Here is a 19298-nt window from a genome sequence, read left to right as displayed (position 1 = left end):
CTTACTATGTGGCCACATGTTTAAAAATTTATTTGTGTATTTCATTCATGAAGGAACCAGCAGGAAGACAAAAGAGTTGGTTCCAAAAGCAAAGGATTAAGGAACAGAGATGTATATAGCCAGTTGGGAAAGAAATGCCAAAATAAGTTTACCAAGTTAGATGTAAGACTGATTAACTTTCTACATGACAGTAAAGTCCTGTCATCTTTGGGGTTAACTTCTCTACCAGGCTATAACACCCTAACAAGCTATCAATTCTAAAAGGTTATAAATCATCTGCACCTTTATATTTGTTAATCAAATATATTGTCACCCAAGAGCGTCAGATGAGGGTTGAAGTGGGCTGAATGGTGGCCCCCCAAAAGATATGTTCACATTCTGATCTCTGGAACCTGTATCAATCTCCCCCTTCCTGCCTCGATTGTCTGGGTTAGAATAAGGTAGTAGCTTCCACAGGGCCCAGAGAATAAGGGAGGATGCTTGTTCGTGATGGCCACTGGGCCTGGCCCACCAGAGAGCAAGGCACTGATGCCAGGGCAGGCCCTTACCAGCCCTCATGGCCCTCCCGTTTCGGACCACAGGCGCTGCTCCAGAGGTCTCAACCCTGAGCTGCTCACAGGCCTTGCCCTTTACTAGGCACCCCACCTGGGCATCCTGCAGCCACTCCCCACCCCCAGAACCAGGGCTTGCTAGCAGAGCTCTGCCACTCCAGGCATAGGACAAAAAATCAAGTCGCTCCCAATCTCCTATAAACCCTCTTTAGACTCCAGACTGGCCAGGAGACCTTGAGAGAAATATCTTTAATTCAGTCATTCATATATTCCCTGACAGCATATTTTCAACCAATATTTGCTGATTATTTATGGAGCACCAGCTATTTGCAGGAGATGCCAGGGATACAGCAGGGAATAAATATATCAAGGAGGAGAAAACATATTAATGTTCAAATAAATTAACCTCTCACATTCATTAAAGCAAAATGCAGTCTAAGACTGTTATTTATGCTCAGAAATTTTCCTATTACTTTATTTTTATTTTTAGCCCACACTCTTTGAGACGGCTTCTTGGCTAACACCCTCAACCATGCATGGAACTCCAAGGGACAGCTTTTCTATGTTTTGCATCTTCCTAAAATGGCCAGTTGAGCACAGCCTTCTGTGAGAGGCAGTGCGTCCAGTGGTTAGGCACATGGCCCAGAAGCACCAGCCCTACCACTTAACTAGCTGTGAGACTAGGGGCAGGTTTTAGTTAATTACTTAATTGCTCTCTGTGCCTCAAAGTCACGGAGTTAATGGTAGGACCCACCTCAGGCTGCTGAAAAGACAACGTGAGTTGTAGTAAGTAAAAGACTTGAAGCAGCATCTGGCATTTAGTGAGCCCTGGTGTTCCCACTGTATAATCATTAAAGAAGGGGGTTCCTCCTGAGGACCAGGGATCGTGGAGAAAGAATGAAAAGCAGCTGAGCGGAATAGATGGTAAGTGCTGGGTGAAGAGCAAAGTTTCACTGTAGTTTTCGTTCTCAAACATGACTGCTCTTCAAAATCACCACAGGAGCTTTTCAAACTTAATTTAATTTTCAAACTTAATTCCTGGGCCCCACCTTCAGAGGTCACTTCATTGGTCTGGGGTGGGACCCAAGCCTGTTCAAGTAATTCCCATAGAAGTGGAGGTTGAGCATCCCTGCAGGACAGCAATGTACCATCTGGCCGAGGAGCCATGCCTGCCCTGCAATGAAAGGGGGCGGGGGACTCCACTCCGGGCCTCTCTCCTCCTTCTCCCCAGACCTAGCTGCCTTAGCAGTGCAATCCCTCCTCCCGCAGTCCATCCACAGGCATCCTTGGGGCATGCATCACTTGTCAGGCCCTGGGCTTGGGATGGGGCAGTACAAAAGTTATCAGACAAAATCTTATCCACGTGGACCTCACAGCAGAGAAAGAAGATAGAGAAGAAAGCAAGCAGTTACGTGGAGAAAAATCGAAACACTCTGAATGCTCATAGAGCTCTAATCGAAGTACCGTATATACTTACTAGGAAATCCCTGGGGAAAGACTGAGGTAGATCTGTAAGTACAAAATGTGGAAACTCTCCAAGGTACATTGTTGAGTAGAAAAAGGTAAAGCACAGAACAGCATACCATTCATGTTTCAATAAGCTTTTTGAAAGATGTTGCGATATTCTATCTATGGGTGCGTAAATATATGTAACTTCAAAGAAAAAAGGTCTAGAATTACACCTCTTATTTTCCATGATTAATTTTTTTCAAAAAAGAATGTATTCATTGTTTGTGAAATTTAAAATAATAACATTTTTTAAATTCCAGCAAACTCTTTGTGGGGGGGTCTTCTGGAAATATTTGCATTTAGCTAAGTTAAGATGTATATCACATTGCCTGTTAATTGTGACATAGCAGTTGGCATTACCAGACATGATTTTATCTAAGTGAGTATTATTGAGCAGAGAGCAATGTCCTGAGGAAATGGGACGTGAGACAGATGTGTGCCAGTAGAGATAAGGCAAAGGAAAGAGAATTCGGCACGAAGCCCAGCTGAGTATAAGGAGAAAGACCTAGCAGCTACCTTCCCTGTCTGCAACTTTCACAGTTTCACCTGAGGCTGGTCCTCCTAACAAGCTGAAAGCTCGAACATCAGCTTCCAGGTCTAGCCTACTAATAGAGATTCTCCATCTTAGCTGCATATTAGAATCACATGGGGAGACTTACTAAAATATCAATGCCTTGAACCAAGACCAATGAAAAGTAAGGTCTTTGGGAGGTTGGGCCTGGGCGTTGTTTTTAATACAACCAGGGCTGAGACTCACTGCTCGAAGACACGTGCATGCACCCTCCCAGTTTGGACACCCTCATGCTTGCAAAGTACTCCAAAAATGGCATCAGTTGAAGGTGCTTCTTAAACTCTAGGGGACTATGGGAAAAGGAAAAATATTTGCATTTTTGTATTATGTGATTCCGAAATAACACCATGTGTTTGGTTTATTTCAGGCTCGACTGACCAAAGAACAACGCTGGGGAAGTGCATTGCTTTCCAGAAACCACTCCTTAGAAGAGGAATTTGAAAGGGCAAAAGCAGCAGTGGAGGTAAGTTTTTTGGTTTGTTTTTCTGTTTTATGTTTCTGAGAGTGGAATTCAAAAAATCAAACTTCAGCAGGATACATACTAAATGGGTCTTTATAGACATGAAATAATCATGACTATGATTGTTGGGATGAGGCATGTTACCAGAGAACTTTTTTTTTTTTTTTTTTTCCGGTACGCGGGCCTCTCACCGTTATGGCCTCTCCCGTTGCGGAGCACAGGCTCCGGACGCCCAGGCTCAGCGGCCATGGCTCACGGGCCCAGCCGCTCTGCGGCATGTGGGATCTTCCCGGACCGGGGCACGAACCTGTGTCCCCTGCATTGGCAGGTGGACTCCCAACCACTGCGCCACCAGGGCAGGCCACCAGAGAACTTTTGACTTCCCACCCAGGGTGACTAATAGATGTCACCTCTTATGCCAATTCTGTCGTAGATTAGTAGTGACTTCTGGAGTCTTGGGTCAGAAAACTCTGAGTCTTGCGTGTATCCCATGATGAACCTATGCTATGCATTTGCTATGCTTCTGTGAAGCCAGGGTTCATGCCTGATGTTTTTCTCTCTCTGGCATCTAGCACAATGTCTGAAACAGACGGTTTTACTACCCCTGAAATAGTATAAATTTTCCTAACTGGGTGGGGGAAAAAGGCAGGGCTGAGATATTCTAATCAATGGATAGCCCATCTTGACTTGAGCCATAATTTATTTTACTGTTAAGCGTGTCCAAAACAATGACAATGTTGATAAATCAAATGAAACATTTAATTTGAACATTACTTTCCTTATTTAGCCTTCTAAAGAGAGATAGAGGGAGAGAGAAGGTTGAAAGAAAGGGAAAAGGGAAGCCAAAAAAAAAGTATCCTTTGCTGTTTTTTATGCATTTCCTTCCTGGGTAAAAGTGCAAAGAGTGCATCACAGGTGCCATCTATGATTCTCACCAAAGCTTTGCTAGAAGACTATTTGAGAGTTGAGCTTTTCACCCAACCCAAGTATGAACTTGCCGGGACCTCTATTTCTATTACTAATGTGAACTCTTGAAACTTGAAAGTATTCCTGTAATATGGTTCATTTATGTGGCCATCTTACCTCTAGAATTTGGATGAAATTATTATACTACGGGCAGTCTTTCAGTAACTCCATACTTGAAGTGCAATTAAAATCACACTTGCAATTTAATATTAAAAAGATTCTTTATATTCTAGGAAATAATTCCAGCCAAATTTCCTATCATCATTCAGAAACCTAATAAGAGAACACTTTTATCTCATCACAATACAATCCACCCAAATTTCTTCTTTTAATTTTAACCTTTTTAATTAAAAGTTAAGGCATATTTAGTGCTCTTGAACGTGATCAACGGATTTGATTGAGACCAGCTGAGTTCAATTAAGTTCAACTGCATGGGGCCTGTAGCTCAGTTTATCTTAAATGTAGATTTTTCCAGACTTAAGAGCTAATTTAAGTTTCTTTTGAGCTCCTACTGTGTATAGGACACTGAATTAGCATTAAAAAGAAGAAGATTTAGAACCATAGAATCTTGGGGCAGTAAAGACTTTATCTGGTCCCATTTATTTTTATTTTTTTTTTAACATCTTTATTGAAGCATAATTCCTTTACAGTGGTATGTTACTTTCTCTGGTCCCATTTATAATGAGACAATGAGTTCAAACTCAAGACTTAATTACAAAGACTTAGTTACAAAGTAACATATCAACAAGGAAAAAATTGTCCATCTGTGTATCTATCTATTCATAAAGTCACTTAATCTTAGTTTTGGTAGAGACCTTAGAAGTCATCTATCCCAACCAGGCATACAAAACAATTTTTTTTCTTTTCAAACATACCCTGTTTCTACTTGAACATTTTCAATTAAGGGCAACTCACTTTTCAAGAAAACCTGTTTCGGTTTTGGACAGTCCTAACAATTAAAGAAGCTCTTCCCTGAATTAGGCTGAAATTGGCCTACAAGCAACTACCAGTTTTCTTACCCCTGGCTTTGCCCTCTCTGGAACAAGGCACAATTAGGTGAATTCCTTCTCTACATGACACCCATTCACCCCAGGAAGCCTTGTTTTCTCCTGGCTTCTCCTTGTCTCTTTGGAATTGAGAGACCAGAGTTGTTATTCCAACTTGTTGCTAATAACTAAATAACAACAAACATCTCATTAACCAATATAAGTCTCATTTTTCCACACCTCTATGGTCCTTTCCAGCTGCAAAATCCTAAAATGCTGTAAGTTACTTGAAGTAGTCATTCAGCAAACATTTGTGCTGGCTGCTGAACTAGGTACAAGAGATAAAGGAATGAGCTAGCTTTGAGTAGTTGTCTAACAATGGCATGGACCAGATGACCGACTCAGACAAGACATTTGCTCCCTTCTACTTTAGTTTCTTCATTATAAGATGAGGGGCTTGGATGTCTAATATACTAAGAATGCTATACGTTTGTATCTTCAAGTGAAGTCAATGGTAAGTACAGAATTCCCAGCAAAGCAGAAAATTGTAAGCACATTTGCTCAGCTGGAAGCCTGGAACTGAGAAGCTTCCTTAAGGAATGAGGGCGGATGATGCTGACGGGAAGGTGTGAACAGGTGTGCAGAAAATAGGCACAAGGCATGGGGGCGGGGGTTATGTTTCACTAAGCTGATGGTATATCAGACCTTCAAAACTGCACACACATGTGAACTACTTACTTCCCAGCATTACTCTTATCCAGGGTTTAATCTAAATCCATAGTAGAAGACATAATAAAACGGATCCGAGTCTTGGAAATATACATGTCCCTTGACCCAGCCACTTCTCAGAATTTATGCTAGAGAAATAATCATAAAAGTTTGCAACATTTTATCTGTAGAATTTTTTTAAATAGTGAAAATTTGGGAACAGCTCAAGTGTCCCATTACAGAGAATTAACTAAGTTAATATCTCTACAATAAAATGCTATGTAACCATTAAAAACTACGTCATAGAAAAATATTTAACATCGTGTAAAAATGTCTAGTGATAATTGGAATAATTTATATACTGAGTTTTACAATATGATCCCAACTTCGTAAAATGATAGTAGCTTAATACCTAACATGTTAGAATAATTTATTTATTGACAGTTTTACAATATGATCCCAACTTCGTAAAATGATAGTAGCTTAATACCTAACAGGTTAGAATACATACTGTGTGCCAGGCACTCCCTCAGGAGCTTTGCGTGGATTCTCATTTAATCCTCCCAGCAGTCTTATGAGGAAGGTAATATTACTATTTTCATTCTGCAGATGAGAAAACTGAGGCTTAAAGATATTGCAGACAGTTACGTGGCATTTTATAAGCAATTAAGATAGACTGAAAATGAACAACTCTCATTTAGCAAGTTACAAAGTCATGATTTTCACCCAGACTCCAGAGCCCATATTCTGAATCACTGCACTGTATAAGCATAAAGAGAGTCTGTGCCCTGACCTTAACAGTAGTTATCCTTGGGTGGCTGGATTTGGAGTGATTTCTTCCATTAGCTATCTATATTTTCCAAATGTTCTATCATAAACATGTATTACGTTGGTAATCAAGGAAGAAGTGGTAAACTATAGACACTATTAGAGTCTAAGATTCTTAAGATAACTAAAAGTGCCACATTCTTCATTTCAAGACCAATAAAGAATGGCACCACAGACTGGCTTCATCAGAGACTGTTCCAAACACTAGTAAGACCCAGATGAAAACCATGCCTGGAGCAAGTTGAATTTTTCCAAAGTCTCCATTTTTATATCACTGATGCCAATATTCCTTCTATTTCACATTCTATTCCATTCTTAAACCCTCATATTTTTTGGTCATCATCCTGCCTCATGACTTGGCACCTGGTCCTCCTTCTACGCCTAATCCCCTCACAAGCTCCAGGGGCACTGCTCTGCTCTCTATTCCTCTTGCACAACAGCCTCATTGCCTGCTGTCCCCACTCTCTTTTATTTTTTTAAACAGTTATTATTTTATTTGACAGATGTTTAAACAGAGGTGAGCATAGGGACTGATTTTTTTTAACATCATTATTGGAGTATAATTGATTTACAATGGTGTGTTAGTTTCTGCTTTACAACAAAATGAATCAGTTATATATATATCGCATATCTTTTCCTTCTTGCGTCTCCCTCCCTCCTACCCTCCCTATTCCACCCCCTAGGTGGTCACAAAGCACCAAGCTGATCTCCCTGTGCTATGTGGCTGCTTCCCACTCGCTATCTATTTTACATTTGGTAGTATATATATGTCCATGCCACTCTCTCACTTTGTCCCAGCTTACCCTTCCCCCTCCCCATATCCGGAAGTCCATTCTCTAGTAGGTCTGTGTCTTTATTCCCGTCTTGCCCCTAAGTTCTTCATGACCATTTTTTTTCTTTTTTTAGATTCCATATATATGTGTTAGCATATGGTATTTGTTTTTCTCTTTCTGACTTACTTCACTCTGTATGACATTCTCTAGGTCCATCCACCTCACTACAAATAACTCAATTTCGTTTCTTCTTATGACTGAGTAATATTCCATTGTATGTGTGTGCCACATCTTCTTTATCCATTCATCTGTCGATGTACACTTAGGTTGCTTCCATGTCCTTGCTACTGTATATAGAGCTGCAATGAACATTGTGGTACATGACTCTTTTTGAATTATGGTTTTCTCAGGGTTTATGCCCAGTAGTGGGATTGCTGGGTCATATGGTAGTTCTATTTTTAGTTTTTTAAGGAACCTCCATACTGTTCTCCATAGTGGCTGTATCAATTTACATTCCCACCAACAGTGCAAGAGGGTTCCCTTTTCTCCACACCCTCTCCAGCATTTATTGTTTGTAGATTTTTTGATGATGGCCATTCTGACTGGTGTGAGATGATATCTCATTGTAGTTTTGATTTGCATTTCTCTAATGATTGATGTTGAGCATTCTTTCATGTGTTTGTTGGCAATCTGTATATCTTCTTTGGAGAAATGTCTATTTAGGTCTTCTGCCCATTTTTGGATTGGGTTGTTTGTTTTTTTGATATTGAGCTGCATGAGCTGCTTGTAAATTTTGGAGATTAATCCTTTGTCAGTTGCTTCTTTTGCAGATATTTTCTTCCATTCTGAGGGTTGTCTTTCCATTTTGTTTGTGGTTTCCTTTGCTGGGCAAAAGCTTTGAAGTTTCATTAGGTCCCATTTGTTTATTTTTGTTTTTATTTCCATTTCTCTAGGAGGTGGGTCAAAAAGGATCTTGCTGTGATTTATGTCATGGAGTGTTCTGCCTATGTTTTCCTCTAAGAGTTTAATAGTGTCTGGCCGTACACTTAGGTCTTTAATCCGTTTTGAGTTTATCTTTGTGTATGGTGTTAGGAAATGTTCTAATTTCATTCTTTTACATGTAGCTGTCCAGTTTTTCCAGCACCACTTATTGAAGAGGCTGTCCTTTCTCCACTGTATATTCTTGCCTCCTTTATCAAAGATAAGGTGACCATATGTGCGTGGGTTTATCTCTGGGCTTTCTATCCTGTTCCATTGATCTATATTTCTGTTTTTGTGCCAGTACCATACTGTCTGATTATGTAGCTTTGTAGTATAGTCTGAAGTCAGGGAGCTTGATTCCTCTAGCTCCGTTTTTCTTTCTCAAGATTGCTTTGGCTGGGCTTCCCTGGTGGCACAGTGGTTGAGAGTCCGCCTGCCGATGCAGGGGACACGGGTTTGTGCCCCGGTCCGGGAAGATCCCACATGCCGCGGAGTGGCTGGGCCCGTGAGCCATGGCCGCTGAGCCTGCACGTCCAGAGCCTGTGCTCCGCAACGGGAGAGGCCACAACAGTGAGAGGCCTGCGTACCGCAAAAAAAAAAAAAAAAACAAAGATTGCTTTGGCTATTCGGGGTCTTTTGTGTTTCCATACAAATTGTGAAATGTTTTGTTCTAGTTCTGCCCCACTCTGTCTTTCCTCTGCAGGGAACATTCTTCCCCCAGATCTTCATGTGGCAGGGTTCTTCTTGTCATTCAAATTTTAGCTTGAGTGTCAACACCTCAGAAAAGCTGAACCTGACCACCAGTTGCTATCACAGCACCTAGAGTTTTGTTTTCCAGCCTTATATTTATCACTTCGTCTTTCCTTATTTGTTTTTATTTATCTGTTTGTTCTCTGTCCACTTTAAAATGTAACCTCTGTGAGGAAAGGAAACTTCTCTCTTACTTAACACTGTACCCCAAGATCTAAAACAGTGCCTAGTACCTAGTATTTAATATTTGTTGAATTAATGGATGGATGGCTAGTTGTTAATCACCTAATGTGAGAAACACTTCTATCTATTGTTGCTTATAAAGTGCCGTATCACCTTCTAATGTAATTTAGTATTTGCATTTTCATAGCTGATGTAAACAATCAATTCTGTCTGTGACGTATGGATTTCTACCAGGGACTGTACTGAAGTGTCCTCTGTGGCTGTCTCAGTCTCAGTGTCAGTCAGTGAGACACATTTATTACAATGCAGGTAACACCAACCGATCTTGCCATGGAGTAACATTGGGCATGTTTTATACTCTGTATGGTATGAACTAGGCTATACTTACACTATGTAATACCTGACAACATGCGATTCAACTAACATTGAGCTAAAATGCCCTAAAATTCCATCTCTTCTACTAAAGACAACTAACACCACGTGCACAGTTATTGCATATTTTATGTGACCTGGGAACCTATTTATGTGCGAAGACTAACATTGCTTAAGCCCAGGTTGAATGGTTAGATCTTGTGAGGCCTTATGTGGGTGAAGCTTTTTGCCTGCATATCTTACATTTTGTCACTGCAATTTCATCTCGGCTCAGTGTATTGTAATTTTAGGACAAAGAGCCAAATACTTCTATTTGGGCCTTTAAAAAAAGTGCCTCTTCCCTGAAGGAGTTTCCTCCATACTTCCTCCTGGATTTTCTTCCTAGCCAGCAGCCTAAACACACTGTCAGCTACAACAGGTCCCTGGGAAAGATGCACTGGGAGGCACAGAAGTGAGAAGCAGGGAAGGAGCCCCAGGGGCTCAGGAACGGAGATCCCTAGAGCGACCTGTGCTGTGTCAACAGAGGAGAGAGGAGGTCACACGGGCAGGCAGCACACCTGCAACCACACATCAAAAATACCTCTTATCACTGTCAGCATGGAGAGAAAGAGCCAGCCAGCATCTGGCACTGTGTTTAGCTAGTTAGTCTCTCTAGGTGCCTCAGCCTTCACAATAAACTGGATGTAGCAACAAATTCATCAGACATGTTTGAAACTCCTTCTGTGGGCCAGGCACTGAGCTAGGTGCTAGGAATAGAAAATTGAGTAAGATAGCTCTGCCCTTAAAGATCTGGAAGAATTGCAGGTATTTTGCAGCTCAGGAGATCATCAAGCGTAGTTTATCCCATGGTATAGTTCAGCGGTCCCCAACCTTTTTGGCACCAGGGACCGGTTTCGTGGAAGACGATTTTTCCACGGACCAGGGTTTGCAGGGGGATGGTTTTGGGATGATTCAAGTGCATTACATCTATTGTGCACTTTATTATTATTACGTTGTAATTTATAATGGAATAATTATACAACTCACCATAATGCTGACAGGAGGCAGAGCTCAGGCAGTAGATACAGGTGAAGCTTTGCTCGCTCACCTGCTGCTCACCTCCTGCTATGCGGCCCAGTTCCTAACAGGCCATGGACTGGTACCAGTCCATGGCCGGGGGGTTTGGGACCCCTGGTATAGTTATTGTGGATTTACATGTTCATCTCCACGTGGAGATTTTGAACTCTTACAGGGGGGACCGTGTCTAATCTTTATGTTCTTAGCACCTTTCAGAGAGGCTGGTACAGAACGAGGCGCCACAAACTTTTGCTGGATGAATAACTGAACGTATTAGCAACTTATTCCACTAATGCATTTATTTCACCTAAGTATCTCTTCTTTAATGTGTGTTTAAGAAATGTCACTAACTTACTAACAGAAGATGAACTTTGTGCTTGGCAAGCATCATTGAAAGCTACCTCCTAACTTCCCATTTCTATGTCCTATCTCAGAGGACATAGCTCTCAAGATAACTCTCCTTCAGACTCCAGGCTAACTTTCCCTCAGCAGTACTATAAGAAAAAGCACAGACAAATTGGTAATTACTGTTTAAGAACAAGGATAGTGAGAGAGCTTAATGCTAACTAGACATTCCTTGGTCTGGAAATGCGAGTGACCTTCTTTATCTCTAAGTTTAACTAGGAAATGTCATGTTCAAAACAATGTAACATCTGATGGGCACCTCAGAATTAAATGACTGAAGGGAATTGGAGACTATTCTTGAACTCCTTTTGTTAATATAGGATCATGTAAGAAACTTCTGACTTGGGTGCCCGCCTACCAAGAAGATTATCTGTCTCTACCACCCCCTCATATTTTCTCTTGCTTTCTATGACAGTGTCACCTCTTCGAAGTAGGTGGAAGAGGTTAATGGATTAAACACTACTTAAATCATTCTGACTTAGATTCAATATTCAAAAAAGAAAATCTTCTGAAAATATATGGAAACATTCTTTGGGCAATATTGAAGGAATCTTGAGGTTAACTTCTTAAGATACAGATTTCCTAAAGTTTAGCACGTCATGTTAGCTAACATGCTTCCCACGTCAAAGTGTAGATAGATCACATAAAGATTAGATGTGTTGTGAATTCATTGGGAAACTGGCAATGTTGATCTCATAATGAGTCAATATTCTTCCATTTTTAAACAAAGAAAAGTTGATTCTCAAAAACGATATGAAGCATAGATGAGACTTAATGTCAAGTGACTCATGACAAACCCACATGGGTGAAATGAGTGAAAGTATAAAGACATGTCAGATGGTCTGAGATAAATTTAAGGATAAGTAATCTATTTAAAGGAAGAGAGATATTTAAGAGTCCACCCATAATTTAAGTCGGTGTTTTGAACAGTTACTGTATTCTTTCACTCTCCCTTGATATCCGTTGTGTAAATACCAAAGTAATTAAATCTTTGACTTGACTCTTTTTAATTATTATTTTTATTGGGGTATAGTTAATTTACAATGCTGTGTTAGTTTTAGGTGTACAGCGAAGTGAATCTGTCATACTTATACATGTATCCTCTCTTTTAGGTTCTTTTCCCATACAGGCCATTACAGAGCATTGAGTAGAGTTCCTTGTGCTGTATAGTAGGTCCTTATTGGTTATCTATTTTATATATAGTAGTGACTTGACCCATTCTAACAAAACTTCAGTTATCCACAGATTGGTCTTCTAGACCATCATATTTGCAGACAAGCTCCAGACCAAAAGGTAGCCAGGATAAATTCCCTTAACACCCTGACTAGCAGGCAGATCTGCTCAATGCCACCATTTAGGGTCCCAGGTTCCTTGCCATTTGTTTCCCCTCGACCCCTTAAGGTATTATCCTCCCCTGCATGGTCAAAGCCAAGTCACAAGTGTGTTGTTTCTCCAGCCCCCACCAGGGGAGGGAGAGCTTGAAGGAGGCAGGCCCACCTTCCTAAAAGCTCTGGCCCAGATCTCATCTGCTCACACTCCACTGGCTGAAGCTTAGTCGAACACATCACTCCACCACCACCCATGCCCCAAACTGCAAGGGAGGCTGGGAAATGGCCACAGTTCCACCACCACAGAAGAAAGGAAAGTATATTTTGACTGACAGCTAGCAGTCTCTGTCACAGGTACCCTCCAGCTCTGATATTTGGAGGAATATTAGGAAGCCTCTCTCTCAATATCTCTTTCTCTCTCCTGGATTTTTTTTTACTTTTAGGGCCAACTATTAAATAATTTACTAGGAATTTTATTTCTGTAGGAGGAATAATGTAAGTCTATTTATCTGGAACATACAAAACCCCATCACTTTTTTTTTTAATTGAAGTATAGTTGATTTACAATGTTGTGTTAGTTTCTGGTGTACAGCAAAGTGATTCAGTTGTACACACACACACGCACATATATTCTCTTTCATATTCTTTTCCATTATGGTTTACTATGGGATATTGACTATAGTTCCCTGTGCTATGCAGTAGGACCTTGTTGTTTATCTGTTTTATATATAGTAGTTTGTGTCTGCTAATCCCAAACTCCTAATTTATCCCTCTCCCCCCTCTTTCCCCTTTGGTAACCATAAATTTGTTTTCTATGTCTTCAAAACCCCATCTCTTGATTAGCAATTCCATGCCATATAAACCAATCATTGCTATTCTATAAAACTTCCTGTAATGTTGAATATTATTAATCCTGGTTTATTGAAAAGGAACAAAAATGAGATCTGCAGGTTAAATCCCTTATTTTTGTCAAATAGTGAAGTCAGGGGTTAAAATAATTCTAGTCTTTAATGCTATATTCAGGTCAGTAGAGCTATCTGCCCATGTTGGTTTCAAAAGGTTTTCATAAAATCAAAATACTGGATGATGAGAGATATCTCTTTTTTGATGACAAATACTTCTCTTTGGTTTAATAAGCAGAACATCAAACACACAACCCTATAGAGTTCTGTAAAGAATCAGTAAACTCCCTGTGGGTGAAGCGAATTTCCTTTATTCATTTGACTAGGGCATAAAATATACCACACAATGATGGTACACAGTTGATATTCCATACATAAATAATTCCTGTTGATTAAGAAAGTGATTCTTTTCCATGAGGGTAACCAGTCCTTCTTCCTCCTCCCAGATGGTCAATCATCAGCCTCTTAGATCTTGTGTTAGTCAGTGTTCTCCAGAGAAACAGAACCAGTAGGATATAAAGATAGAGATAAAGACAGACTGAGATTTACTATAAGGAATTGGCTCACACAGTTATGGAGGCTGAGAAGTTCCACAGTATGCCATCTGAAAGCTGGAGACCCAGAAAAGCTGGTGGTGTAGTTTCAGTCCAAATCCAAAGGCCTGAGGACCAGGAGAGCCAATGGTATAAGTCCCAGTCTGAATATAGAAGACCAATGTCCCAGCTCAAGGAGACAAGTAGAAAGAATTCTCCCTTCCTCTGCCTTTTTGTTCTATTCAGGCCCTCACTGGATTAGATGATGGCGACCTGCGTTGGAGAGGGCCACTTCTTTACTCAGTCTACCAGTTCAAATGCTAACATCATATAGAAACAGGCACACAGAAATGTTTGACCAAATGTCTGGGTACTCTATGGGCCAGTCAAGTTGACACATAAAATTAACCATCACAGATCTTAATGACATTCCAAGAGATGCCCAGTCTTCTCTGGAACCTCTGGTACTGAACTGTGAGAGATGTCACAGGCCATTTTAGAGTTTCTGCTTCATGCCAGGGATTCATAGGGCCCACCTCATCACTGTAGAGAAGGGGCTGAAATCCAGAGACACTAACGGACTCACCCAAGCAAACACTGCTGATTACTGGCAGGCAGAACTGGAACCCACATTTGCACATTACCTTGGAGCTGTTGATAAAGGGAGGAACTTCTGAATTCAGATAGTAAACAATATTAAAAATTACTCAAAATTGGAATTTAGTTTAGAAATGTGTTTTTCTTACATGAGATTTCTTTAATATGTTGGTTTTAATTTATATTCAAGTGACTTGGTATTATTTGAAATATACATCAATCCCTGACCTCACAGCTATATTTAATGGACCAAGAGGGCTAGAGGCATGGAGAGAAAGTAAAAGGCAGAGAGGTATTAAAACATAGCTAGAAATTGTCAATATCATACATGAGCCACATGCAAATAATTGGAGATGAATTTGATTTCCCATGAAAAACTGAATTGCATGGTGAAATCTGAGAATAAAAGGTTTACCGGGATATCCCTTATATCCCTAGTTACCTTATATCCAAAGAATAAAGATGGATAAATAAATAACCTCTAGTCAAGCCCCCAGATCAGAATATTATGATTATTAACACCATTTGCTTCCTATATCAAAAAGCTTGGGCAGTCAGAAAAGGAATGAGCGTTCAGATGTTCTATTTCTGTGTCCTGCATGGCTCTGGGGTGAAAATGCAGACATATGCAAGATTGACTACCTGATCTGACTACAGAAGGAAAGTAGATAGATCACTCTACCCTTAAACCTAATTGTGAAAAAATATTTCATTTTCACAGAATAAGTAAAACCAATCCCCTTATTAAACTGAGATGTGGGGCTTCCCTGGTGGCGCAGTGGTTGAGAGTCCGCCTGCCGATGCAGGGGGAGCGGGTTCGTGCCCCGGTCCGGGAAGATCCCACATGCCGTGGAGCGGCTGGGCCCGTGGGCCATGGCCGCTGAGCCTGCACATCCGGAGCTTGTGCTCCGCAACGGGAGAGGCCACAACAGTGAGAGGCCTGCGTACCGCAGAAAAAACAAAAAAAACCAAAAAAAAACAAAACTGAGATGTGTTTCTGTGATGGCAACGGTGTTTATCGAAGCCATTGATGTAAAGAACACACTTGCGAAAGCTCCATTTCAAGTTACCACTTCCTTGTCTAAATCATTTCTTGTGACTCATTTGGTTTTCTAAAGAGAATCTTCCTTTTCAAAAATAAGCTGGCTTTTGATACTAAAGCATTCTTTCTCTACCTGTGCTGAACAGGCATTCAATTGTGAGCATCAGATTTAAGTCACCTCATCAATTAGGTTTAAGTTTTAATTAGCCAGTTGGCAATAATACAATATGGACTTCGAAATTGGAATTATTTATTTCATTAGTGAAGTTTGATTTTATGGATCCACCAAATCACAATGATTATTTGGATCAGTGATATTTACCCCATTCAAAATAATAGCTTTGCATTATTATTTTGGATGGCTAAGAATACACACACGCACACATACGCACATGCACACATACAAATACACTGTAAATTTAGTTGAGGTCCTGACTTGTTCAGGCAAGGATCCCAAGCACAATGGAAGTGAAGTGGCCACATGAGTGGAAGCACATGCAGCTTCTCTAGAATCTCTAATATGGATGTGCAGCTGTTGGTGACACTAAGTCCACAAGGAAGGCCTTTTACACTTGGGCTTTGTGTCTGTACTCAGGAAGAACTTACCTAGTCCATCCTGAATCCATTTGGTTCTCAGGCTAAATGCAGGTGTCAGGAAAGATGGGGCCTCACGCTGTGTGTCTGTCACGGAATGGGGGGAAGACGGCAGCTGTATGCCCCAGCATCGCCCAACGCCATCAGTACCTCTAGCTCCCTGGATTTCCAGAAAGCCTACTGCCATGCTCAGAGGGATGATCCTAACTTTTACAAAAGTTTAAAAGTACACATGAACTTTGAGAAAAGAGTAGAAGGAAAAGCAAAGGTATCAACAGTAATTAAAAACATCTCTGGATAGTGAGATTGAGAGATTATTAATTTTCATTGGCAATTTCAATGGTTTTTTTTTAAATGATATAGATATTGATTTCATAAACATAAAATAAGTTGTTTGGGGTTTTTTCTTTTTGTTTTTTCTTAAAATACACCCTGTGTGTCAGATCAGGGCCAGGAGACTTGGACTCTATTTCTCCTGGGCCATTCACTGCCCTGTCAGGGTTGGAAAAGTCCTTTTCCTCTTCTGTGCCTCCATTTCTTTATCTGTAACCTGAGACCATTCATTAGATCCATGATACCCTAATTAGGCTGCCCACTGGAAATACCTGGGGAGCTTCCCAAAATACTGATGCTTGTCCCACTCCAAGGTACTGGTACTGTGATTGCAGTGGCCCTGGCTGTGGCCTGGGTTTGGAAATTTTGAAAAGATCCCCCCAGGTGATTCAGTGTGAAGACAAATTTAGGAACCTCTGGATTTGATGATTTCTAAGGCTGTCTTCTGCTGTCACGATCTGTGAATCTATGATTCTTCACGTTTGCCTACGGCCATCCCTGAGTATCAGTTCTATTTTTAGCAGTTGCTAGGAAATAATATTCCAAAACTTTCCTAGGTGACCCATTTCAATGTCTTGCAATCATTTCAATCAGAATATATTTCCTTATGTCTAATCTAAATTCCTACTGCAGCAATTTAAGCCATTATGGGAAAAGAGAGCATCTAGTTCTGATTGGATTTGTTGCTGAATTCCTTGCATGAATTTATATCACTGGATTCAGTTATTTTTCACCTCTAAGTAAATTCTCTAATTACTAGATCTTTACCTAGCAAGTTCCTTGTCAAGGTTCTAATGGTGAGGGAGAAACGCAAGATTACTGACTGCTCTATCACCCAGAGTATACTTTCCAGTTTCTGCCAACATCATTGCTAGATCTGTGTTCCTGTGAAGTTCTTCTTAAGGACAGTATATTTTCAACCTTTAATTTTTTTTAAACCTGGGAATAATAATTTCAAAAAGAAGATATCACTAGGATTGAAGCATATTTTTAGTAAATAAGCAATCCTCTTCCTTTTTTACCTACTGAATATATATTTGTCTTTTTACTTTTTTCCTGTTTCTGTCTGTCCTTTATCTTAATTGGCCACTGAATTATATAATTTATAGTATGTTTTATAGTTTATGTATATTTTATTATTGGTTTAATATTCCTTTCATGTTTTTACTGTTTTTCTTAGCCTTCCCACATTTTTCTCTATCACTCTAGTGTTTTTCCTTCCTTTATTAGTATACTTATTGAAGTTAACAGATTTCAACAAAATGAATTACAAGGGATATGTCACAAGACATGTTCTGGACAAATACTCAAGGTTCAACTAAAATGACTGGAAATACTGTGCCATTTACAAGATAATTCTTTCCCATGCTGAAAAAATATGGTTTGATGCTCTTTACAATTGTACCAGGATTCAGGAAGGATTAATGACAGGAACAAGAGCGCTCTTTTAAAATTTTTCTCAAATAGGCTCCTATTTTAGCTCTGAACACTAGCTCCACATCTGTGTCACATCTGTGTCACATCTGTGTCACATCTGTGTTTTAGCAGGCACTTTGAGAAATTGATGGTGCATGTGTAATACTGCCTCATTGTTAAACATGAGATTGATGGAGCAGCATTGTGATCCAGTAAAATTATTCCGATTCATTGGACTTCTTCACAACCTTTATAGGATCTTTGAAATATTTTCAAAAGAACAGGAGCATTTTACATGAATCCACTGAATGATACTGACTGCTTAAGGAAGCTTTATGATATGACTTTGAACCATGCTGTATGCTTTTTATCTCTTCTACACTGTTGATATCTAAATTGTCTCTGTGGTGAAATGGTGATGTTTCTAAAGCCTTGTCAAAGGAGGTTTCTCTTGTATAAAATATGGATGAGATGTGCACAGAACAGAAGGCATCTTCTGTTTCAGTAAAATAAGCACAAGTAGAGAGCTCTGAACATGCTGTGCCACTTTGTTCTGTGGGTTTGGTAAACTAACCAGAAACCTGCTCATAGAGTTTGGGGGATAATACATAAACTAGGGAGAATGTAAAGTTGCCTAGGAAGTTGAATTGATCCTCAAAGATTGAATGATGCCGTCATATATTTGTTTTAAAAAAGCGTTACACTTGTTAAGTGACTATTATTTTCAGGCTCTACATTAGGCACTAGAGATACCGAAATGAGAGAGAACTATGCTTGCCTTCAGCTAGCTCAGAATCTGGTGGAGGATAATGCAGAATCCTAATACAGGGACAGAGAAGGTTTTCCAAGAGCAGGCATCACGCTCACAGTTTAAAAAAGGAGTGCGAGCAGAAGGGAGAAGGCATTCAAAGCAGAGGGAAGAAAACGTGCAAACGCACAGAGGCATAGAAGAGTGTCTTTGCGTTGAGGACCTGCGGGCGTCATTGGGTATGGTTAGAATGCAGGGTGGGCCTGGAGGAGCAGTGGGAGAAGAGATGAAGAGGCAGGCAGAGGAGGCAGAAGCCATATCATTCATGCTTTCCTCCAGCAGATTTGTATGGAATGTGTATTATGTGCCAAGCAGTGCGTTGTGCTAGATACTGGTTTTCTCCTGCCTCACAGGCCCTTCCTCCCCAGTCTCCTTTGCTGGCTCCTCTATGTCTATATTACAGAGCCCCAGGACACAGCTCTCGCTCCTTCTCTCTTCCTCACCTACATTTTCTCCTTAGCCATCTCTTTCGGTCCCGTGGATGTAAATACCACCTATACCCCGATGGCTCTCAATCTGATTTTTCAACCTTGACTTCTCCCGGGAGATCTAATTGCCTACTGATACTGCCACTTGGATTCTAGTATCCAGTGTATGTGTAACATGTCAAAAAATGAACTCTTCGGGGCTTCCCTGGTGGCGCAGT

The 19298-nt window shown here is 40.4% G+C and overlaps 1 protein-coding gene across 3 annotated transcripts in view; it reads left to right on the top strand.

The window, feature by feature from the left end:
- Positions 1-19298, top strand: part of PEX5L (peroxisomal biogenesis factor 5 like) — a 185185-nt gene that overhangs the window by 112751 nt on the left and 53136 nt on the right. For all 3 annotated transcript variants that reach the window (XM_024755108.1, XM_024755107.1, XM_024755109.1), the window contains one exon: positions 2999-3094. In XM_024755108.1, coding sequence (XP_024610876.1) covers positions 2999-3094 — 96 coding nt within the window. The remainder of the gene's footprint in view (positions 1-2998; positions 3095-19298) is intronic.

Source organism: Neophocaena asiaeorientalis, unplaced genomic scaffold (assembly GCF_003031525.2).
Source record: "Neophocaena asiaeorientalis asiaeorientalis breed wild unplaced genomic scaffold, Neophocaena_asiaeorientalis_V1.1 scaffold188, whole genome shotgun sequence".
In the NCBI taxonomy this organism is placed as follows: domain Eukaryota; kingdom Metazoa; phylum Chordata; class Mammalia; order Artiodactyla; family Phocoenidae; genus Neophocaena; species Neophocaena asiaeorientalis.
The sequence above is the reverse complement of the archived record's forward strand: the minus strand, read 5'-3'. Positions and strand labels throughout refer to the sequence as shown.